This window comes from Pogona vitticeps, chromosome 1, assembly GCF_051106095.1.
Source record: "Pogona vitticeps strain Pit_001003342236 chromosome 1, PviZW2.1, whole genome shotgun sequence".
NCBI lineage: Eukaryota > Metazoa > Chordata > Lepidosauria > Squamata > Agamidae > Pogona > Pogona vitticeps.
In genome coordinates, this window is record NC_135783.1 from 233,255,440 (window position 1) to 233,280,695 (window position 25,256).

Below are 25,256 nucleotides of genomic sequence, written 5' to 3' on the forward strand. Positions count from 1 at the left end.
CAAGGTAGGGTTTAAAGAGGTCCCTCTCTCTCTCTTAAGGTCAAATGTCTTACATAACCCAGTTAGATTTGATGTAGAGCTGATGCCTGTGATTTTACAGTATTATCTATTTTAAGCCCATGTGAGGCCCAGCCATCTTCAGTCTAAGGTATTTGGTTTCATGTGGGAAAGGATAAAATGACAAGCCTTCCTTTCCCTCATTTTATCTCCAAAAAGCTAGCCAGACTGGCAGTTGAATTTTGCTTCACCTGAAGTTAGAAGGCTGACACAGAGCTGATGGAACACCTAGCTTTGCGCTCCAACATGAGAAGCAGCCAGGAGGCTGCCGTTCCTCCCTGTCATCATCCTCCCTGCCTACCTATAATAATAAGACTTCAGTGGAAGGAGAGAAGAGGATTTTCCAGTGTTCCAGTGGAAGTGACTTCTACCTCCAGCATGGGGCTGTTCATAAAATGTATTCTTTAAGGGAAGAAAAGATCCTTTACTGGACTGACTTCTTGTGGTGCCTAATTGTATAGGTGATTTCTCACAGACAGTTCTCACAGAGTCACAAGACATTCACACCGAGTATTCCTTCTCATTTATTAAGGGGTGCACAGAGTTCCCCCAACACAACCTCCATTCCTGGTGTCACTGAGTGAGAACTTGGAATAATAAAGTTTGCTTCCTTCTGAAATAGGATGTTAATGATTGACTGTAATGGCAGTGTAAAGAATTGCAACTAAGTTTTATGACAACGTTGTCACCACCCTGGCTAAATATCCAGTTAATTATGCAGCATATGCTGTCAAAAATATTATGACTCTCAAGCACCTTTTGTTAAACTACTGTATCTAAATTGTTTGTTTGTTTGTTTGTTTGTTTGTTTGTTTGATTTATACCCCGCCCATCTAGACTGAAGTCTACTCTGGGCGGCTAAAAATTAAAAATGGAATGAAAACAATATAATAAAGTAAAAAACAACAATAGTAATGTGGCACAAGATGGGGAAAAGTAAAGAAAATTAAAGTGATGACAGGAGAGAAAGTCTGCCTAAAGAGCCAGGTCTTATGTTTGCTCTTAAAAACACCCAGTGAGGGAGCCAGACAGATCTGTGGGGGCAGACTGTTCCAAAGTCGAGGGGCCACTTCCGTGAAGGCCCGGTTTCTTGTTCTTTCTCTCTGGTCCTCCCTCGGCATTAGGCACCGCAGCTGCCCTTCCTGGCTAGAATGAGTGGTTCGGGTAAATCTCGGTGGGAGGAGGTGTTCCACTAGATATCGAGGTCCTAAACCGATATCTAGCAGAACCCCATATCTAAATGCGTTTGCTGTTATTGGTACTAACTAGAGATGGGGATATTCGTATTTGTATATGGATTAGCCACTCTGCGACCTGGCAGAGAGGCTCATTATCCTACCTTCTGCCAGGACTGGCTAATCTATCACGAGCAACAGAGCGAAAGGAAGGCTCCATTGAGCTCTTATCAGTAGCGGAATTGTGAGTGGACCTGTGGAGGGATATTCAAATTCGTATATGAATGCAAATACCCCCATCTCTAGTACTAACACTGCTTCAGTAAGGGTGATTACTGTTGGCTAGGGCTTAAAGAGACATATGATAAGTCAGTGATTAATACTGTGGACCCCAAACAATTAGGAGACTTTCTCCAGATTTAGTAGATGTTGGAAAAGTTAAAGCGACTACGGCTCCCAGAAGCCTTCAACCAGTTTGTCCAGTGGGAATGTTAATTGGAAGATTCTGCAAGTTATTAGAAAGTAACATTTCCAATCTCTGAAGTATGAAAAATGGACTAAATCCAGTTGGTAGGGCCAACTAGAGTAGACCAGGTGGGAGCAGTCGTTGAATGGCTAGTCAACATTTTTGGAGGCCCTCTTGAGTCGATGGGTCAATAGAGAAGAGAAGAGCCAGCCTGTGAAACCACTTCTGAGTACTCACTGCCTAGAAAGGGTTCTGGGAAAGGGTAATTGTAAGTCAGAATTGACTTGACTGCTACTCAATTATTTTTAAGTGAAGGTTATGTTGGACCATGTATCTAATTTGTAACACAGGAAATGTAAACTTGCTGCTGGATCCAGAGTATTTTCTTCATAGTAAATACGCATTTGTTAGGATTATTTTTTCCCAGTAGTCGGATTACCTCCTTTGCACCCTGTATAAAGTATAGGGTGCAAAGTGGTGGTACACTTCCAAATGTGCCCTTTAAACATGTTTTAATGATGCATGTGTGTGTGTGTGATTGTATTTCAGGAGGGGCATGTGTGTATGTATTCCTAAAATACAGTGAAGTATATATATAACCTTTCCGAACTCTGCAAGCATACACACACATTAAAAACCTTTCCAAAGTCTGCAAGCATAGCTTCGCCACCCATACAGTGTTGCTATTTCAAGAACCTTCACTTGAAACTCTATAAAATTATTTAAGTCTCCTTGCTGACTGTGCACTGCCCTCCTGTGTAGAACCAGCTAAAGGGCACATATCGTAACTTGGTTTTGCAAATGATACCACCAGTAATATACCTTCCTCTCCTAATAAGGCTAGGTTCTAAGAATCTCAAGCAAAATTCAGTTCATGGGCTGGGCTTTCCCAGCATCTTCCCACTACCGTCCCTTCCTGTCCTCTGAAAAAGTAGCTTGGATGGACACAGGAAACATGAGCTGTGTGACCCAAGGAGCTGCAAATGGGGGTGGGTGGGTTTAAAGCTGGCAGACATCGAAGACCTCTGCCTGTGTCAGCAGTAGTAATGTGGAGACGTTTCTGTGGAATGTGTTAAAGTGTTGCAATACCCTTTTAAATAGAGGACAGAAAAGGTTTGCATTTGTTACAGCTTTATGGTGATCCACATTCAGTATCACTTATGAACATTTTCCTGATGCATTCTGTTTCACGAATATTGAATTGCAGTGAATGCAGCAGTGATGAGGAGTGACGAATCACTTACCACCAGTAGTGCAATTATTGATAGAAATAATTGCTGAATGTAAACTGAATCCAGTTAATGTGAAATAAACATCTTGCCTACATCACACACCATTCTCCAACCCCCCCCCCTCAAAAACCAATTGTGCTGGAAGCCCTTTAATGGGATGCTGAATGATTTCAGTGCCAGTTGGTTCAATATTTGTTTGAAGATTATTTTATTGTTCCTGATGATGTGAATTGGTCATGGAAGTGTCTAATTAAAAAAAAGACCCTCGCCTGGTTATTTCTTCCTAGAGGTCCTAATGTTTCCTAATTTATTTCTTTGTTCTTCAGGTATCCTCTGAGGGCTTACCTTGGATGATAATTGAATTCCGTCTTCAATCATGGTTGTTCCAGGATTAAAGGCTGTTAGACTGTCATTGCCAAGCCTTTTCTTTTTCACTTTTCACCTCTCTGCATCTCAGAACATTCTTGACTACCCTGAAGATGACCACCAGTGTTCAAGAAAAGAGCACCCAGTGATTTCTTTTAAAGGTGAGAGAGAACTTGTCATTTATTCCATATGCCCTGGTTTCAAAAGAAGCCATTTAGGTGATCTGGACTTGCCCTTTCAGCAGAGACTGTGCTGGTACTTTTTCCATCACGCACTTCTCCAGTATGGTGCAGGAGGGAATTGTTCTGTGGTGTCTGTTGCTCATTTTCTACTTCCTTGTGAAGAGTACAAAAACTGCCCTAAAGTTTCCCCTTAAAATTCCAAGTCGGTTTTCTGCTTTGGAAAGTTGCCATCTGTGGTCTTTTATAAAGTGGTAGGTGTTCAGGCAGAGAAGTCACTCAGCCACATGTAGTGCTATATTTGTGAAACAGAATGCACCAGAAAATTTTTCACAGTGCAAGGTACCATAGATGCTGGGCAGTTTAGGACTTTATAGATTAGAACCATCACTTTGAATTCTGCCAGGAAATGGATTAGCAGCCAGTGGAGCTGTTGTAACAGGGGAGTTTTATGTTCCCTGTAACCAGCCCCAGTTAACAGTCCGGCTGCATTTTGAACTCACTGAAGTTTCCTGACACTTTCCAGAGGCAGCCCCATGTAGAGTGCATTACAATAATCCAGCTGAGATGTAACTGAGGCATGTGTCACTGTGGCCTGATCTGACAACACTCCAGGAACAGGTGCAGCTGGTGCACTCATTGTAATTTTGCAAAGACACTCCTGTCCGCAAATGAAACCTGGGCATCCAGCCTTAGAGACTAATTCTGGAGTACCCTCAAGCTGCTCACCTGGGTTTTCTAGGGGAGTGTAACCCCATCCAGCACAAGCTCCATTGCTGTTTCCTACTGGAAAATGAGGTATAAACTCTCTCCTCACTATATTAAATGTTTACAGTAGGAACTTCATTTGGATCTCATTTTAAAAATGTGAATTGCCCAAGAAGTTAATAATAATAGGGGAGCCAGCTCCCAGAGTCTGTGTACAGGCATGAATTAAGACAGTGTTTCTAATATATAGCTGCTGATGTGTTTTATATTTTATCTACTGATATGTAATTCCTCTGGCATGTTTTAATGTAACTGCATATACCTTAATTCTGGCGTTTAGAAGAATTTGCATCTTTCACATTTAACTTGATTGGTTAGAATTCTGTTACATTTTCATGCCAGTGTCACATAATCAGCGGAAATCATGGCACCAAATTGGTGCAAGCTAAGAAATCACTGCAAGCGTTTGATGTTGTGTGTTTATTTATGTTTCTAGTATTACACTGGCGGGCATAACTGATAGGATTCTGGCTGATGTATTTAATTTCTAACAAAATGGACCAAACCATCCAGTCCCAAAATGAAATGTGTGATCCAAATGGGCTCAAAACTCACCATTCTGCGATGTTTTCCCATGTTCCGGCAGCCATTTTGGATGTTCCGGCGGCCATTTTGGGTGTTCCGGCGGCCATTTTGGAACCACCGAACAGCTGTTCCCCCATCACAGTGCGATAAAACATCGGTATGCGATCGCATTAGCGATCGCAAAATCCGCATCGCTATGCGGATTCATCGTTAAACGGTGCGCTCGTTATGCGAGGCACCTCTGTACTTGCGACTAGAGCTTCGAGTCACAACCAGAAAAAGGCAGGGAAAAAAGGAGGGGAATTCAAATTCCTAACCGTTTGTAGGTGAAGACACTGCTTCTTTGTAGCTCTTACCCTAGCAGTTAGAGAGTGTGCGTTCAGAGGAGGCTTCGGACTGCCTGGTAAGGAGCTGCTTTCTACTTTTTAAAAACTATTCTGGGTGGGTTTTGGGCTGGGTGGTGGGATTATGTTTCTATGCTGTGATGGGTCTTGCAATGTTTGTTTGTTTTTTGGGGGTTTTTTCCCCCCCATTTCCGGAAGGTTTGTTTGCTTTTTGCTTTGCTTTTTTGCATTTCCGAAGGGTCTTGCATGGTTTGTTCGCTTTTCTTTTCTATTTTCTTTTGGCCGGAATGGATGAATCATGTGTCTTGCAGTGTTTTGTGGGGTTTTTTGGTGATTTTTTTCTTCGGCCGAAACGGATTAATTGCATTTCAGTGCATTCCTATGGGAAATGGTGCTTCGACTTACAACCATTTCGAGTTACTACTGGAGTTCCAAAACCAATTAAGTTCTTAAGTCGAGGCACCACTGTATTTATTGTCCGACTAAAGCCAATGGAGTTAAACAGGCTGAAAACATTGTGCTTTTTTTCAACATGATTGATTTATTGGTGATTAAAATACAAGTTGAATAGACAGAAGGTCTTCCCAGTTACAAGATGTGCAGCATTGCTGGCATTGTTGCAGACCATCTATGTGCATCCTGAGAATTTTGGGATTTTTATAATAATGGGCCCATGCTCAGTGTAGTTTTGAATAACAGCTACCTGCATTCTTTAGATTGAAAATATCATCTGATTTGAGAAATAGCAATATATGTAGATGCACAGGCATGGGAAAGGAGTAAGGGATTGAAAATGGGGACACGAGGGATATTTTTGTTCTGGAATGGCTTACTGGGAAAAGTAAAAGGAGCTTATCTTGATGCTAGTGAGGGAGTGTGTTCACTCTATAGATGAGGGAGTATCATATGGAAGCATAAAATTGAAGGAAGTGAATGAACATCACTTCCGCTTTCAAATTTAATATCTCATTTTTAAGTTAATTCTTGAATTTAATAATTGGCTGAAGGCTAGATAATTAATTGGCTAAAGTGGCTCTTTTGTTCCTTCAGAGCATATTATGGGAAGAAGAAGAGATTATCTTACAGATATTTCCTCTGCCCCTACTCATACCCTCAACCTCATATTCTTGTATATTGGCTGTTCTTCAGTTCTAAACTTGCCAGTAAGGATTATACCATTTGTAATATTGAGAAAATTTTCAGAATGATGGATGAATCTATAATGCATCTATTCTACAGTGAATGTTATAAGCAGATCCTATTTGACATAAGAGGGAATATGTGATTTTTGCCATCTGTTGCTCAAGACCAAAAGAGATGGGGGCAATTAGTTTGGCAGAGTACAGTGGTAGATTTCCTACATACATTTTTAAGAATATTTTGCTCTGCCTTTCTCCTTAAAAGGACCCAAGACAGCTTACATCATTAAAAAGTGATATAAAAGCTAACAGCAGTGAGTATACAAATACTAAATAGAATCAAACAAATGTCATACAAAAATAAAACATAAGCAACATCAAAACCCATGCAGGGAATAAGGTAAAACAATCTATTTTTAAAAAAACCACTCAGGCAGACAGTCACTCAGGGATAGCTTACCTGAAGAGAAAGGTCTTATTGTCTTATTACAGGAGGACTGCAAAGATGGGGCCAGCCTGGCCTCCTGTGGGAGGGAATTCCAAAATCTGGGAGCAGCAACAGAGAAGGCCCTCTCCTGTATCCCCACCAAATGTACATGTGAAGGCGGTGGAACTGAGATAAAGGCCTCTCCTGGTGATCTTAACTCTCAAGCAGACCCATAAAGGGAGAGACAGCTTTTGAGATAATTTGGGGCCAAGCGATGTAAGACTTTATAGATTAGACTCCTTGAATTCAGCCTGGAAATGAATCAGAAGCCAGCAGAGCTGCTGTAACAGTTATGTGGTCCCTGTGACCTGCCCCAGTCAGCAGTTTGACTGTTGTAGTGTAGTAGACGAGACCCTTGGTAGATCCTTTCCTTACAGAGTTACCTTGCAGAAGTAAAATGGAAATACCCATGGGCTGCAAGATTGAATATTGCTCTTTCTGTGGGCATGTGTTGGAGGAGAGCCCTTGCCAGGTTAGATTGTCCTTTAACCAGTCTGGAAACTCCATAAGGAAAGTGGGAATTTTCACTAAAATACTGCCAAGAGTGCTTAGTGACAGTCAGCAGCCATAGTTGGCCGGCTCTTGACAGTGTCTGAAAGAAATTCAGAGGCGTTTTATTGTGGATTTCTTATGCCTAACTAACTATACATTAACAAAACAACATGGAAGGTTTTTAATGTGAAAATGAAATACAAGAAAAGGATGTTGATTATTTCTTTTTCTGTAGAGCTGATTTAATATTTGTTGGGAAATTACCATAAATAACATGCTAACTGTGTCATTTGAAGATGATAACTGAGGTTTTCTCCCCTCCTGGCAATACTTTGAAAAAGAAAGGAGAAAAAACCCTATTTCAGAATTAAAATTCAAATAATAGATGTATTAGTAGTGGTAATAACTGTGTTTCTTTGCTGCCTACCAGTCTTCATGTTTTTAAGACACTTAGCATAAACTATGATGAGAACTGATAAAAATAATTCTGTGTGCTGAGCCAGAAAGGCTTCTGAGATAAAGGAGTGATCTGGGAAAACTGCCCTTCATTCACAAAATTCTTCGCATACAGAGAATCACTCACAAGTGGGAAAGAAAAGGAAGATTTTATGGTGTAAATTAAAGAAAGGAAGTGATTCAATGTGTCTCATAGAGAGTGAAAGAGATCATTTCAAAGAACTGAGGCTATATAAGGGCAATCTCCAACTGTGGAAAAATCACAGGGGTCCAAACAGAAAAGCATCTAGAACGGGAGAATAAGGCTGTTAATGTTGAGGAGGAATGTGCTTGTGGGAGAGCAGGCTGTGAGTAATTGAGGCAGGGTGGACAGCACTGCAAATTGTCAATAAAATTTAGGTTTACTGTGCAGTTGAAGACCATGTTTACGTATATTAGGACAAAACATTGAATGATTTGTTTCCTGATAACATCATTATGTTTTAAATATAGAACATAGGTTGTATATATATTCTGATATGGACTTTCGTTTGTTAGTGTTAGGGCAAAATCCATTAATATTTAAGCACAGCCAGGTGGGCATACATATTTTGAAAGACTAATAATTAAGGATCTGTGTTATGCAAAACCATTTTGTAAAACTTGAAAGATGCTTTCAATGCGCTATATGCAGTATATGGTTGCCCTCTGAAAGTGTTTGGATACTACAGTAATAATGCTCATGTGCTGTCAAGTCAATTCTGACTTATGGCAACAATTTTCAGGGTTTTCCAGGTAGAGTGTACTCAGAAGTGGTTTACCATTCCCTTCTTCCGGAGGTGCCCTGAGACTGTCCAGCTCACCCAAGGCTACACCGCCTAGCTTTTCTACTGAGGCACAGTGGGGAATCCAACTCCCAACCTCTAGCTTTGCAGCCAGGTGCCAGAACCACCGAGCTATCCATACTATAGGTAATGTGAAATGCACAGCCAGACTCTAACCACAGGAAGCTAGGATGGCTCCATCTTTGTTGTCCTTCTGCTAGCAGGTGAAGACCTTTCTCCTCAGGCGAGCTTTCCTCAGTGACTGGCTGCATGATCTTTTTAAATGGGCTATTATTCATTACTGCTTTGACTCTGTTTTGACTGCTTGTGTTTCCTATTTCTCAGAGTGATATTTGTTTTTTTTCCCCTTTTAAATATTTCTGTACTTAGTGTTTTCAGCTTTAAATTTGCCTTTTAATGATGCACACCACCTTTGTATACTCATTGTTTTGTTCTTAAATATTGCCTTTCAATTATGTACCGTAAGCCACCTTAGGTCCTTTTCTAAGGGGAAAGGTGGGGTAAAGTATTTTAAATATATACAAATAAATACTAATTTTGGAGACCATGTGTCACCATGGTATTGTTAATTTTGAAAGTACATAAATCAAAACCGTGTGTATGACTTTCTGCATATAACATTCCAGAGTTACTTCTAGCATCTAAGGTTGAAAGAAACTCTGGGTGTGAGTTTCTAGAGCTAATGGGGCAGTAACCTGAGGCTTATTGGATGGTATAGTACAATTGGACTGGCGAGAAGTGATGGCAGCAGAACGCTTGGGGGGAGGAGCCTTCAGACACTGGAGGGGGGAATGGTAGTAATGTCATCTCTGTGTGTTCTGTGGCACTTGGCCATATAGATGTCTTGGTGTGTTGATCTTAAACTTTGAAATCTTCACAGACTTCTTTCTTGGAAAGTTCTGTAAATAAACAGAGTGTTTCTAAAGTGCTGTAGTTTCTGATTAAATCTCTCTGCAGGGTTATTTTACTCCCCTGTGTGCCATTTTCATCATGGCTGGATAATGTGTGTTTACTTTTCAAAGTCCACCTCACAACCAAATCCAAGTGTGAATCTTTATTGAAGTCTCAATATAATAAGGAATATGATGTGTCTTCTAAAAATATGTTCTGAACTGAGCTGCTGGCAATGCTTTTCAGAAGGCCTTGATTGTGACCCATCGGTATCACACTACTGAGTTATTTAACAGCTACCCAAAAATGTGTAGTATGATGTAGCATCTGTTTATCAGGGTCATGCACTGAATTAATAAAATTAAGAAGATACTCAGGCGTTCATTGAAAGTATGTGTGGTTTGTCAGCTACACTGAAAGGCATCACAATTTTCTCTACACAAGTCTCAAGACTTTAAAATCCTTAAAGTGGTGTGACAGTGAGCAAGACAAATGGTTTTTGTAAGTTTTTTGGGCTGTTTGGCCGTGTTCTGAAGTTTTTTCTTCCTAACGTTTCGCCAGTCTCTGTGGCCGGCTTCTTCAGAGGACAGGAGTCAGAACTCTGTGCTCTGGTGCAGTTTTGTGGGATAGTTGAGTATTTATAGCTGTGGGATCAGCTTTTTGTCCTATTCAGGAGATTGGGTGATTATGGTGATCAGCATGTTTTTTGTTGTGGGTGTATTGTTGTGATAAGGGGCAGAGATGATCTGTCAATGTGATTGATGGGTGCTGTTAGCTGGTCTTTTGTGTGCAGTGATCACTGGTCCTTGTGGCTGGGTAAAGTTCATTGACCTTTTGCAGGCTGAATTTTTCAGTGCTGGGAGCCAGGCTTTGTTGCGTTTTAGACTTTCTTCTTTTTATTGAAGTTCTGCTGGTGTTTGTGGATTTCAGTGGCTTCCCTGTGCAGTCTAACATAATGATTGCTGGTGTTGTTCAGTACTTCTGTGTTTTGAAATAAAATTTCATGTCCAGCGAAACTGGCGAAATGCTAGGAAGAAAAACCTTCAGAACAAGGCCAAACAGCCCAAAAAACCTACAACAACCATCGGATCCCGGCCATGAAAGCCTTTGAGAGCAATATAAACTTTCAGGAAATTATTCAAGTCCTTCAAATTGAAGCAAACAATTGGTGATAGCCGAGGAATGGCTACCCAACTGGATGTGGACTAGAAATTGAGTGGGATGGGCTATCTTTGGCAGGAGACAGGAGAAAACAGAAAGTACATTAGAACCTGGGGCATTCAATGAGAATATATCCTGCCAGTGCAGAAATATCTCTTGTGGCTTGCTTGTCCATTTTTGAGCCTACTGGTGCCCTCTGATAAAATTCTACATGACTTGGGATCCAAATATTTTATTTATGTGTCGATATCTACATCCCCCTGGTATGCTATGCAGGGTGTCCCACTGCCTGAGGTAAGTTGAGTGAAGATCAGAGAGAAAGATTTGGGGGCTGGAGTTCCATTCCCATCTATGGAATTTCATCCCCAGGGAAAGCATCTTGCTGTTTATTAGTCCACAAGCAATTTTTAAAAACAATTCCTATTCTCCATGGCTTTAAATATCAGTTATCTGTGTATTCTGTCTTCTCCTGCTGCTCCAATTATTATGATAATATTGTTTTGACTTGTTTTGCAATTTACACAAACAAATAAAAACCCCAGTAGTAGCTTTTTCTAAAACCCTTCCTTCAGCATCAAAGCAAATAGACAAATTGATAATTTGGCTGAGATCTGAAGGTGGCTGTTTGGAACATAGGAGAGGAACAATATTTTTATTGTTCTGGGAACAATCAAGATCCAGAAATGTAGGCACCTTTTTATGACACCTAAATTGTTTTTTACATGCACACATGCACACACATGTATACACACCCTGAGATGGGAAAGGTGTTGTGACTCTTCCAAGAGTCAAGTAACGGTTGGGGTATTTGCAAGATGAAGATTTATTTATGCCCACTGGGTCTGGCAGGCACCCAGCAGGATAATATGTTTTCTTTTATTACTGAAGTGTTTATTGTTGAATCAGCTTTATTTTATGACAATGTTCTTGGATATAAATCTCCAGCCTGAAGGCTAATTAAAGGGGTTGCAGGAGGTGCTGGCAGTTCTCTGGATTTGTACCCTCAGAGATACTTTCCTTTTGACTTTTCCTGGCATGTCTTTCAAGTTGTTCTTATTGTTTTTATTACCCTTTTCAGCATTATGCCCCCATCTCAGATGGGAGGAATTATAGTATCTACTGACAGCTCATAGATTACAGTGGTGCCTCGCTTAACGAGCGCACAGTTTAACGATGAATCTGCATTGCGATGTTTAGATAGGGAAGAACTCGCATTGCGATGATCGGTAAGCGTTTCAGTTACCGATCTTCACATTGCAATGTTTACAGAACAGCTGATCGGCGGTTCCAAAATGACCGCCGGCCGCCCAGAATGGCTGCCGCAAGTGTTTTCGCACCCTGCCCTCGCTTACTGAGGGCGCAAAAATGGCGGCGCTATGGAGGAACATCGCTGAACGGTGAGTTTAGGGCCCCATAGGAACGCATTAAACTAAGTTTAATGCGTTCCTATGGGGTTTTTTGATCCGTTTAGCGATGTTTCTGCATAGCGATGATTAATCCGGAATGGATTAACGGCGCTATGCGGGGCACCACTGTATATGTTTTCAGTGCTGTTGACATGTCATGTGAACAATTAACTGAAGGCTCGCTTTGCTTTTTACTAAAAACAGAGAAGCATTTTGGACTGCAGTCCTAAGCACACTTTCTGTTGACTTAATCATATAGGAGAAAATACTCTGACCTCATATAAAGCATCTCCTTATGTTTTTTTTTAAGAATTTTTGAGGGATCTGAAAGAAGTTGTGAAATCATTTACATTCACTCATATAATTTAACTTCGTCTTTGGATTATTAAAGTGCCCTATAGTAATCCAAAGGAAGCATAATTGAGGTATGCATTACTGAGAGATCTACCATCTCAAGGAGCAGGTGCATTTTGTACTCCAGCCTTAATTGTGTAGAAGTGTTCTCTTAGACTCCTGAAAATCTAGGGTATTCCCAGACAGTCATAAATCGAAAGGTGTTATAGTAATTCCACCTCTCTCTCTTTTAACAGTAGTTTTATTTATAGTAGGAAAACAGAGGGAAGGGGTGATGTGGAAACAGAGGAGATTTACAAATTGAAAGGGGCATATGATCCACGTGTAATAGTCCACAAATAAAGCATGGGAATTTTATGATAAAGGCCTCATCTCTGTAAAGCATCCTTTGGACTCCGCTTCTTATACCTCATGTCCTCCTTCTTTCACATTTAGAACCTACTCCAAGTTTAACGTATGCTTCAGAGCCTATAAATGTAAAACTATGGGGTTCTGAATGTTTGTCTTCTATGGACACTTGTGTTTATAATCCTTTTCCCACCTCTCTTTATTTAATTTTAAATGAAGGCAATGAGGGTAGCTTGTTGGAACGTCTGAGTGAATTCTTGTGCTCTCATATTAACTCCCTGCATTTAATTGCAGGCTGAGACTGAAATAGTGACATGTCCATAAGAATTTTTCTTAACATCTGTAGACATCTGGGAATCCTTATATGTATGCAAATATTTGTGTAAACCCACCCTGCCCTGCTGTTCAGGGTGTCAAGAAAAGTACTCTGCATTTGGTTAGTGCTTCTCGTTGTTGCATCATCTCTCAGATTTCATAATCAAAAATAGTTTATGAACTCTAGAACCAGTGCTTAAACTGAATCCCTCTTCTAAGAAAGCTTATCCCTTCCAAGGCTGAACAGGATGTTCTTAGTGCCTTTCCTGAAGCTGACATGAAACATTCCTAAAGGGCTCCATCTCAGATTCAGGAGTTCTGAGGATTTTGATATGCAGGTTGATGCACATCATTATTTGTGGATAAGAGGACCACTCTTCAAATTTCGTCAGGCCAGCTGGCTGTCAAGAGTCCAAACCAGTTGCTTCATTAATCTTGCTCCATTAAAAGCAAGAGCAGGAAAATAATGGCTATCCCATTCTTACCCCCACTCCATGAGACAGTTTGGAGAAACTGGAATAAAGGCTAGTTTGCACAGAAATCCTTCAGAGATCACAAAGGTGCATTACACCTAGCATAATGGTTCAGAAGATAACTGCTCTTATTGAGTACTTAGCCACGTAGTCTTTGTTCGATGGTAAGGCTAACAGTACATCTCCATAGCACTTGGTGATGAATACAACATGGTTGTGTGAATTAACAATAACATATTCTAGTTAGCCGGAAGAACATTTTAAGCCAAGGCAAAATAGCTTGGCATATACTTACTATACATATTTCACATGGTGAGATTTCCTATATCCTCTCTTAGACTGATTTTGACTATGTGTTATCTAAGTAAATACATTTTTCCCCAGTTCATTGTACCTGTAAATAGCCATGGGCAATTTCTGATTATATTTTCTGGCCCAGTGGGGAAAAAAAGAGAGCCTAATTTTTTCCATGTTTTTTAAAACAGAAAAACAGTAACATTTCGAAGGAGAGTAACAGCACTATGAAGAGGGGTGACTGAGCACTTTCCCTGAGGCCTAAGCAATGCACAGTTTCATTTTTTTAAAAGCAACTCTTATTTTCTATCAATTCGTCAATCCACCAAAGTGCAGGATGTAAAAGGAAGAGGCTGAATGCTAAGAATAACTTGCATGCCCCACTTAACTTTTCCTCCCTTTGCATTTAACCTGAAGCTGGTTCTTCAGTCAGTGCAGGAGCTCTGTCATTTATTAGATTTATTGAGCAGCCACTTCATGGTTCACTGTCAGGAAAAACCTCATGGTTTCTCATTGCTATAAAACATATTTGGAAATGTAAACATTCTAGACAAAAACTTTAGACCAGGCTTGCACAACCTGCGGCCCGAGGGCCGCATGTGGCCCAGGTCAGCTCATAATGCGGCCCAGTGCAATTTTTTATTTTTAAAGAAATTCCAAAGTTTCAAGTTACACTGCCGCCGCTTGCGGCTGGAATGTGGCCGGGACATGTCACAACAGTAGAGGGGGCGGGAGGGAAGGAAGGAAGGAGTGGGAGGGGAGGGGACAGGGGGCTGCGTGACTGCATTGTGCCGTCCCCGTCAATAGGTGGACCCCCTCCTGGCCCCATAAAGCCACCGGAGTTGAAGCTGGCAGCCTCTGCTGTCTGAGATCGCAGCTGCCGGTAAGCGTGCTTGGAGTGGGGCTGAGGAGGACGGGTAGGGCTGCCCCCCCATGCAGCCCAAACCAAATTTTCATCTTCTAATGTGGCCCAGGGAAGGTGAAAGGTTGGACACCCCTGCTTTAGACCTTCCTAAATGCAAAGATTTGCATTTATTTATTTATGTATTTATTTATGTATTTATGTATGTATGTATTTATTTATTTGTCATGTTTCTATCTCAGCTTTCTCTGAAGGACCTCAGGGCACATGATTCCTCCCTTTCCTCTGATTTTCTTCACAACAACCCTGTGTTGTAGGTCATGCTCAGAAAAAAAAATGAAGTTGAATTCTTTTAAGAGAGAGACTGTGAGCATTAATCAAAATAAGTTTGGACAGGTGTGCTACCCCTGCGAAGTGAGACAAAGGGTCAAGAATTGACCCAGGGCCTTCCTTCTGGGTGGGTGGGGCTTTAGGTGACATGGGGGTTGGTGAGGCCACCGTGGGCCGATAGGAGGGGTTCATAGACACTGGGGTCCCCTGTGACCAGAGTGCGGTCTCAGGATTGGCTCCCTGAAGTGACATGTCACCCCTGTGGCCCTATAGGCCAATGGGGAGAGGCTGAAGGGGTTTGGCTAGAAAAGGGGTGGGCATAGAGCATGCTTTGGCATGCCCTTAGGCTGCCTGGGGCTGAAACACCACAGTGGTGATTTTGGGGCCTTCTGTGCATGCTTACCGCTCTTTGCAGAGACCGGTGCGGCTTGGAGAATATGGAGGACAAGGAAAGCCAGCTTCCCGGGACAAACCAAAAGGCCCCGGTGAAAGTCAAAAGGTACTTACACCCCCCAAGGTTACTACCAGGGTCCTCTGAGTTTTCCCAGCCCCTGTGCCCCTTAGGATCCCCTGCAAGTCTCAGGGGGATGCTGCCTGAAGACCCAGAATAAGAAAAAAATGCAGGTCTGCAGAAGACATATTCATATTTACCGCAAAGCCAAAGTAGAAGCCGAAAAACACAAGAAAGCTGGCCTGCACCCTGATGTAGGGTGATGAGGAGGAGGATGGGCTTGAGTGCGATTGTGGGCAATGGTCAAAAAGAGCTTTACAGAAGCCAACCGGTGATGCCCTGAAACCAGCAGAGGACGTGGATGGCTGTGTGCTGTCAAAACCAGGATTTGCTGCAGATGCCGACGGCCCTGAGGATCTGATGGTGGAAGAGGTTTCAGATGAAGGCTTTGAGATTGATGCAGAGCATCAAGTCAGCCAGGTAAGAGCATTTTCTAAAAGCTATAGTTATGGGGTATGTTAGGGGTTTTAAGGTCTTTTTTTAAAAAAATCTTGCTAAAGGGTTGTTTCATTCTCACCCACAGGTGAAGGCTCGAAATGGTGAAGAATATGAGCTTGAGTGCGATTGTGGACATGGGCCAAACAGAAGTGACCTGAAATCAGCAGACAATGTTTCATTTTCACCCAACGGAGAAGGCTCGGGCTGCTGAGGATGAGAAACTGCCCTGCATGAATATATAGCCTGTAAATCTATCCTGTATTGCATGTGTTTCTAGTACCCCTGAGGCTTAGATGTTTGCTTTACAATACCCTTGTAGTATACTATCTTTTAACAATGAGCGTTTATTGTACCATACCTTGCTCATATTTGTGTTAATGGGTGAGATAGCTGCACAGGGAAAAATACTACACAATATCTATTACACACCCTCATCAGTGGGGTGTTTTGGTAGTCTGAAGTGTCTATTTAGGGAAGCCAAAAATCAGATCAAAATATTGAAGGTAGGAGATGTTTCTCAATGGCTTTCTGATCAGGATGCCTATACACTGCATAGACCGGCTAGAGCTCATTTTAAAAGAAATAAGACCACTCTTTCCAAAGTAGATACTCAATGGCAGGCAGATTTGATTGATATGTAACAATTTGCTCGGTACAAAAAGGGTTACAAGTATATCCTGGTATGCATCAACATCCTTTCTATGCACAGCTGGGCAAAAGTTCTCAAAGGCAAAACAGGTAAAGAAGTGACCAAAGCTTTTGATGCTATTTTCAAACAAGATGGAAGAAAACCTGACAAAATACAGATGTACCATGGCGGTGAATTTCTAAACAGGCCTGTAAGCAGCTTATTCAAGAAATGTGGAATACAACATTTTGTCACCAATAATGAGGTCAAAGCACAGGGGGGGTGAAGAGGTTTAACAGAACATTAAAAACAAAATCGTAGAAGTACAGTATTTGACAGCTAATAATACCTACAGGTATGTGGATGTATTACCACAGGTCCTTAAAAGTTATAACCACAGTATTCATAGAACTATTAAATGTGGACCTGTAGATGTGAATCATTACACTGCTCTGGCCATCTGGAAAAGGGTCCATGGGGCCTCTGCTGAAACAAAAAAAAGGTTCCAAAACTCAGAAAAGGTGACTCTATAAGGGTTTCTAAAATGAAAGGGGTATTTGATAAGGGCTATGAACAGAATTTCACTACTGAAATGTTTATAGTGGATCGGGTTATCAAAGGCGCAGAGAGTCCTGTATACCAGTTAATGGATTATGATGGGGAGGCATAGTTGGGACTTTCTATTCTGAAGAACTACAGAACATCAATGACCAGGAAGACAGATTGTACAGAATTGAAAAGATTTTGGACACAAAAGGCAGGGGCACAAGAAAACTTCACTTAGTGAAATAGTTAGGTTGGCCTAGCAAGTTGAACAGCTGGGTGTCTGCCTCTGAAGTTTCTGAGGTCATACAGGACAGAGAAGCAAAATGGGCAATCATGTTTTTTACATCACACTCCCCAGTAACACCTGTAAGAAAGTCTTTCCTCAAAATACAAATGCCAGCTTTACAACAATGCTACCCTGGCCCTTAGATTTGAACGGGATTTGGGAAGTCAGCCTAGCCGAGACACAGTATCCTTGGAGCTGGTACACAGTTGTCACGTTCCCGGGGATTACAACAGCCGAGGTCCAATAAGCCAGTCCAAAGTCAGGAATACCATGAATGCAAAGCCGATATCCAATTACCAAACCAACTCACAGAACGTAGTCCAAGGTCAGAGTCTAGAGTCAAACACACAACGTAGTCCAAAGTCAGAGTCCAAGGTCAAACACACAAAATAGTCCAAAGTCCGAGTCCAGAGTTCAGGAAACACGGTTCAAGGTTATAGGAGCGTGGATGCAAGTCAGAGGTTTTGACTTGTTGCTTCCAAGAAATTCTAGCTGACTAGGAGCTGTTTTTATAGTAAAACAGCCCCTTGAGCTGCTGGAAACCTTTTCATCCTGTCAATACTCAGGGCTAGTTGAACGGATGTTTCTGTGGACAGCCTTTGAGTGATCCTCTGACCTTTTTACCATAAGTCTTCCCCAAAGCTTGGCCCGAAGCTTGTCTGCTGGGGAAGGAGAATATGGAGGCGGTTCAGGTGTTTCTGATTGCTCAGCATTCTCCTCAGCCTCAGTTAACCCTTCTGGTTCCAGGTCTTCAGATGCACTCATGACAACAGTCCTTAAAAATGCCCCATTTTCCATTTCTAAGGGTACAAATAAATGGGCCTTTCAGTTACACAGGGGCTATTGCAAGGACATTCCTGATCTTCTGAACAACATGAATGATGCTATAAAACAAGCTATAGATCTGAAACAGGCGTGGCTGACCTATGACCCAGTCATGGGAAAAGTTAGATTCACAAGCCCTGAAAGTTACTTCTTTTCAGGTGGTGCTGAGTTAGCCCACATTTTGGGGGCCCCTCTGGATGAACCCTTCAGAAAAATACCTCATGCTGCAGACCTTGCCGGAGGTTTCAGCTCTTTGTACGTCTATACAGATATCATAGAGCACCAAATCATGGGCAACCACTATGTATCTCTGTTACGCTATATCCTCGTCAGGGGATAAACCTGAAAATGTGTTATAATTACCTATGACAAGCCACATTACATATTGGTGAGTAAGAACCACATTAACATGATCACCATTGAAATAAAGACAGTTCAGAACCAAGACGTGGCATTCACTTTGTTGTGAGGTTGCATATTCGCCCCAGAAGAGGTTGTGCGTAGGAAAAGAAAAGAAGAATGTTCAAATGGTTGTGTTAAAAGACTTTGGAGATGTCAATATAGAGCTTACTATAATGCACAGGCACGCGGCCTCCCCGGATTTCATGGCGCTGACAGCTTGAGCACCCAGTTTGTGGTGGGTGGTTTTTATAGAGATGGCCATCTACCCATGGAGCAAACCACCACAGGAGCCGGTGCTGGAAATTGGGGCTTTAGAACCAGAGCACAACACACCGAAGCCAGTCAGAAATGGGATCTGATGGGCCCATTGCACAACGTGCTACAGTGGTGCCTCGCTAGACTACCTTGCAAAATGGTTAATTCGCAAAACGTTGGGTTTTTGTGATCACTATAGCGCTTCGCAAAATGGTTTTCCCTATGGGTGATTTTTGCTAGACGATGTTTCGGTCCGTGCTCCGCAAGACGGTTATTTTTTCTGGATGGTTTTTCACAAGACAACGATTTTGACAGCTGGACCCGGGCTTCGCGAAACTTTTTTTTAGGGACAGTTTTTCGCGAGATAGCGATTTTGACAGCTGGGTCCATGCTTTGCAAAACGGTTTTTCTATGGGCGATTTTCGCAAGATGAGGATTTTGCAAGATGGGGCTAGGTGTTCCTCCCACAATCCTCTAGTGCACAGGTATTAGCATATGCTAATACATTATGCTAATACCTCTACACTAGAGTATTGTGGGAGGAACACCTAGCCCCTGATGGGGGTCCCACAGGGCACCCCAAAACACTGAGGAGCTCTCCTGGCCTCTGGCAGGACTGGGGCTGTGCAGCCCTGTACTGAGTGGGAGGTGCAGCCAGGGGGTCACCATGCCTTGGGGGGTCAGGGGACAGAAGGGGGTATGAGGTGCAAGGACCATTCCAACTCATACCTTGCTGGGGAAATACCATGTCATAAAAGTGTTTTCCCAGGGGAGACTCATCCATTGCACATTGGGTGTGCTGCTGATCCCTGTGATTTCCCCAAGTATGGGGAACTCTACTGCATAACTTGTGTTAATGGGAGATTGCACTTGTGATTTCCCTGGTTTTTCTAGATTCCTTTTCATCTCTCTTTCTCCTCATCAGGACCTATTGCAATGGCAGCAAGTCCTGGTGATGTCTTATATTGCATTCTTCCTCTTTTTCTCCCCAGTGGTAAAGGAATGGGGCAAGGGGGCTGCTTTGACTCCTTTCATCCTCTTTCTTTGTTGCTGGAGAGAGAAAGAGAGGGAAGGCCATCTGAGACCCATTGAATTTCCAAAGGCAGTGCAGGTGAGGGGATTGTTTTTTCCCAATATGGTATGGGGAACTGTTTTTTGCAAGACGATGTCTTCTATGGACAATTTTTGCAAGACAGTGATTTTTTTCCCCAATTGGAACGCATTAAATAGATTTTAATGCATTCCAATGGGGAACTGGGTTTCACAAGACGATGTTTTTGCAAGACAGCGATTAACGGAACGAATTAAAATCGTCTTGCAAGGCACCACTGTATTCTGAAAACAGGCCTACTTGTCTGTTTTCAAAATGACTCACTTCATAAAATTTTAGAACTCTGTAGCCCTTCTCTATGGCTACATTCAGCTCAATAGTACACCATGTCCCCAGCAAGGCTCTGTCCTCATCAGAATGCTGACACAGGTCTAGCTGATGGCCCTTCTGCACAAGCGGCACACAGAGCAAACACGAGTTTTCCGCCGACCCTGGAGGGTAGCACTGGGGAAAAGAGGCCTCTTGGTGGATAGACTTTAGCTTTTACAAAACTAAAGTATGCAGACACAGGTTCAAAGTTCTCAGAAATGATTTCGAGGTGACCCAGAGGATACTCTTTAGTTTTGCTGACATAGGGGTAAAGGCTGGTAAAATCATAGTAATGAATCTGCCTTTGAAAACCAATAAATTTACCCAAATGCAGGACCTCTAAGAATATTTCTGAATAACAACTGCTTGGGGTGTGTGTTAATAATCTTTAATGGGCTTTTTCTGAGGCTGCTATATTTTTAAGCAGGAAAAGCTTTTGGGAACTGTTGAAGCCTGCTTAAGGTGGATACAGAGGCCTTTTATAAATATAGGCCCAGGCTCTATGTAGCAGCAGTGTGGAACCAGATACAATGAAATATCATAAATTGCCGCCTTTCAAAAGTATTATTTTTGGTTGTTGTGGGTTTTTTGGGCTCTTTGGCCGTGTTCTGAAGGTTGTTCTTCCTAATGTTTCACCAGTCTCTGTGTCCTGCATCTTCAGAGGACAGCACTCTTCAGAACATGGCCAAAGAGCCCGAAAAACCCACAACAACCATTAGATCCTGGGCGTGAAAGCCTTTGCAAATACAATTTTGTTTTTATTCAAGTTTTATAGGCTTGACAGAGAAAAGTTTTATAATGATAACCTTTAAGCCTGGTTAACACAGTCTCTAGAAATCTCTGATCTGATTTTCTTAATTAACTTAAAAAATATTATTAGAATTTGTTACATTTTTATAAAGCTCAGACATACAGTGGTGCCCTGCAAGATGATGTTAATCCGTTCCATTGAAATCGCTGTTTATGGAAAATATCGTCTTGCGAAAAGCGTTTCCCCATTGGAATGCATTGAAATCCGTTTAATGCGTTCCAATGGGGAAAATAGTCGTCGTTTTGCAAAAATCGCCCATACGGAAGCCATTTTGCGATGCGCCGATCAGCTGTAAAAATGGCTGTCTTGCTAAGCATAGGTCCTGAAAACACACATTTTGTGAAGATCGCCCATAGGGAAGCCATTTTGCAAAGCCACCGATCAGTTGTAAAAATTGTCTTCTTGCAAAGCATAGGTCCCGGAAAAAAAAAACACCGTCTTGCGAAGCATAGACTGAAACATCGTCCAGCGAAAATCGTCCATAGGAAAGACTATTTAGCAAAGCGCAGTGGCGATCGCAAAAAAGTCATCGTCATGGGGATTCGTCGTTTTGCGGGGTCATCGTCTAGTGGGGCACCACTGTATGATCCACAGTTCTCCTAGTGATGTAGACAGCATGATGCTGGTAAGCAACCTATGTAAGAACATAAAAAGCAGTCTTAAAACAGATTTTTTCCATATAACATTCGCAACATTCTTGAAAGGCTGTGTGCATTCCAGGACAGACAGACGTGGCCCTGTTGACCAGATATTTGTAGGCGGCAACTCTCACACGCTTCTTTTATATAGCCAGTCAGATAGTGTTTCAGAATTCCATAAAGGCTTGCCCTTACAATAGATCTCATGGCCTTGCCTTTTTTCAGGGGAGTTCTACTTACTTGTAAATGGGATGGTTCCTGAAAAATCAAAGAGGGGTTTTAACAAACACATACACAGAGTAATCATATATAGCAACCCTTTGGCGCCACCCTTCCACAAATGATTACATACCGGTGTTTCAGAAGATTTCTCTCTATAAAAGGGAGCTTCCATAATATGCCATCTTTCAGGTTCTTTCAGGCATTGTAATGATCTGTACTCATGTACTGCTTCTGGGGTTGACTGGGGTTTTGGTGTCCAGGTCCTTTTGGCTTTCCACCTTAGTGGGCCCCTGGGTCAGTTCAGGGGAGCCAATCCTGAGACTGCACTCTGGTCACAGGGGACCCCGGTGTCTATGAACCCCTCCTATCGACCCACGGTAGCCTCACAAACCCCCATGTTACCTAAAGCCCCTCCCACCCAGGAGGAGGGCCCTGGGTCAATTCTTGACCCTTTGTCCCACCTCGCAGGGGTGGCACACCTGTCAAATTTATTTTGATGATTGCTAGGTAGTATTACTATTACTGTGGATCAGTGGTTTCCACATGTGAAAATTAAGTAAGTGACCTATTCTGAATGGAATTGCAGTTCCCCCTGAATGAGCAGGTGCCTCATTTCAGAGTTCTTCTGGATTGGTCTCTCTCACTGATGTTTAAAGTGGCCTGAGCAACTTAAAATACTTATGACTGGCTTCCGTTGGCTCCACCAGCTATGACTATTCTACAACAAAGATAATTTTGCCACAGAAGTTTCCTATTTAGATTACAGTGGTGCCTTGCAAGACGAATTTCATTCATTCAACGGTTAATGTCTTGTGAAAAATTTGTTTTGCGAAATGCATTTTTCCATAAGAATGCATTGAAATCTAATTAATGCGTTCCTATGGGCAAAAAAAGTCAGAACAAAGTCAAATTTGGTTTACAAAGGGTTTATTAAGTGCTCTTTAAAGCCATACATACTGTGCAGATGATTTTAAAAACTTCAGTAAAAAAACTAACTTTTCTGAGATCATAGAAAAACATTTAAAAAACCGGAAACATGAGGCAGGAACAAAAAACGGAAAACATTTGTCTTGCGAAGCATGGCCATAGGAACTTTTGTCTTGCGAGTCATCAACCCCCCCCCATTGCCAAAACCATTTGTCTTGCGAGTTTTTTGTCCTGCAAGGCATTTGTCTTGCGAGGCACCACTGTATTGCCATGCACCCCTACATGGAGATGTCCTTGAAGATGTTCAGAAACTGCAGCTCTTGTGCAATGTGGCAGCTAAATGTCTGGAAGATCATAACAGAAACGATATTACATCAATTCTGAAGGAATTACATTGGCTGACAGTACATTTCCAGACTTGGTTTAAGATGTTGCTGTTGTTGCTCACTTTTAAAGACCTTTGGATCTTAATTTTGGAGGGAGATTACTTCCATATAGGTTCCTGTCCAGTCATTCAGATCTGCTATGGGAGATCTTCATCTGTTGCTTTTGCAAGGATGTTTTACAACACACTGTATGGAGATAGGGGGAGGGCTTGTCAGCTGTAACACCCTGATTGTGCAATGCCCTCCCTCTCATTTCGGTGTCAGGTTGAAACATTGCTCCCCAAGCACGTGATACCTTGTAAGATCATATTTTGATTTTAAGTTTCACACTATAGGTTTTATTTTAATCCTTGTGTTGCTTTGCATTGTTTTGTATTCCTTGAATTATTTTTAGATTGATTTAAAGTTGTTTCATTGATTGTACCCTCCCCTAACGCTTCCAGAAACGCAGCAGGTTTTAAATATTTGAATTAAACTTTATTAATTATAAGTTACTGTCCTCAATGTGAGCTTCACATTGAGGATGGAGACTGGAACCTTGGCTTGCCCAGTCCTAGACCAGTATAGTACTTGAAACACTTCATCACAATGGCTCAGCCTTGAAGAACGGGGTCATGCTACTTTCCCTGCATTGCTCTTTCCTGTCCTATGCAAAGCTTTAAGTATTTGAAAACCTTTGGATTTTCTTACAGAGAAGTGTGTCTGGGCTGTAGAAGGCTTTTGTAAACCTGGATCATTGCACTGTGGTGTGGTTGCTTAAAAGTTTTGCACCTTGTGAAACATTCAGCAGCGGGAAATGAAAGGATAGGACATGTGTTTCTTTCCCCTCCAGATGGGCTGGAAAGTCAAAACACAAAGGGACCCTTGATCGTTGCTGACTTTATTCATTTCTGGGTTTCCTGCCTTGCTTCCAGCAAGGCAAAGCTGGGGTCTTTTTCCACCCTTTTGGGGGTGGTGGTGCTGGCATTCATTTTTCATGATGTTTATATAGAGATACATTTGCAAATGTAAACACTGTCTGGTTTCTGAGGGCTTTTAGCCAGAATTAAAGAGAGGGCTCTGAAGGGGAGGGGAACTAAGTCAGCTCTCCCAGAAAGGTCAAATGTAGGCAAACCCTCACCTACATTGGCTCCATATGGACAAACGCTGCCTAATGCAGAGCAGGGCACTTGCCTTCATATTGTTTCTGAGGCTCATTCTTTCAGATAAAAGCTGTGCAAGGCCCTCAGGGATTGTTGTGACCCTAGGTAATGAGATCTAATATGAAGAATTTAAAAAGCCTGGAGTCTTTCCTCTGCTGCTTCTTTTCCCACTTTATTTTCATTCCTTTCCCAGAAAGGTATGGGCCCAGAAAGGTCAAGGGTGGTGTTGAGCATTAATTCTGATAACTAGTAGTAACATCATCTTAGCTGGCAGAGCCGTGTTGTGTTTAATTGTCTCTCCATTATACCTGTATGCCTGTAAAGGATTGCAGTTTGTTGTGAAGATACGTGTCTTGTAGCCTTTAATTTGATAATCAGAAAGGCTTCCTTTATATGCTCTGCCACCTGCAGCCATAAACAGAAATCAGGACACTTGGTTGTTATTCCACGGGCTTGACAGACATGTAAAACAATTGTGGGAAGCCTGTTTCTTTCTCACCCCATAATTCTTAGCCTGTAATTCTTTCTGTGTTTGCTATTTAAAAAGAGAGCTGATAGCCGGACCTCTGTAAAGTAGGGTGGTTGATGGAGGGGCAGGGGGAGAACTCTTATATATTTTTTTGCCACCATACCATAATGGCTTAGTCAAGGGAAGGAAAAACTCAAGTGGGTGAGAAATGACAAGAGAAAATTAGAGCATCAAACCAGCATCTGTAAAAGGGTTCATTGTTGTAAAATGACCCTCCTATCAGAGAACATAAATGCCCAGGCATCTGAGGAGTGTGCGTATTATCCAGCTCACCTGCTAGAAGCATGTTATTTTGTAGATTAGGTTCAGATGTATTTCTTTGCAGCCAAAGAGCTGTGTTACAGAA

At 42.0% G+C, this 25,256-nt stretch overlaps 1 protein-coding gene, 1 long non-coding RNA gene and 1 other non-coding gene across 11 annotated transcripts in view; all 3 read left to right on the top strand.

Annotated features, from left to right (window-relative positions):
• Positions 1-25,256, top strand: part of SEMA5B (semaphorin 5B) — a 506,649-nt gene that overhangs the window by 285,621 nt on the left and 195,772 nt on the right. For all 9 annotated transcript variants that reach the window (XM_072985220.2, XM_072985226.2, XM_072985227.2 and 6 more), the window contains one exon: positions 3,257-3,457. In XM_072985220.2, coding sequence (XP_072841321.2) covers positions 3,307-3,457 — 151 coding nt within the window. In that variant the 5' untranslated portion in view covers positions 3,257-3,306. The remainder of the gene's footprint in view (positions 1-3,256; positions 3,458-25,256) is intronic.
• On the top strand, positions 14,857-18,692 carry LOC140703000 (uncharacterized). The gene is made up of 2 exons (XR_012082288.2): positions 14,857-15,875; positions 15,979-18,692. It is a non-coding gene; the product is annotated as an uncharacterized LOC140703000 (long non-coding RNA).
• On the top strand, positions 19,557-19,718 carry LOC140703517 (U1 spliceosomal RNA). The gene has a single exon (XR_012082867.2). It is a non-coding gene; the product is annotated as a U1 spliceosomal RNA (small nuclear RNA).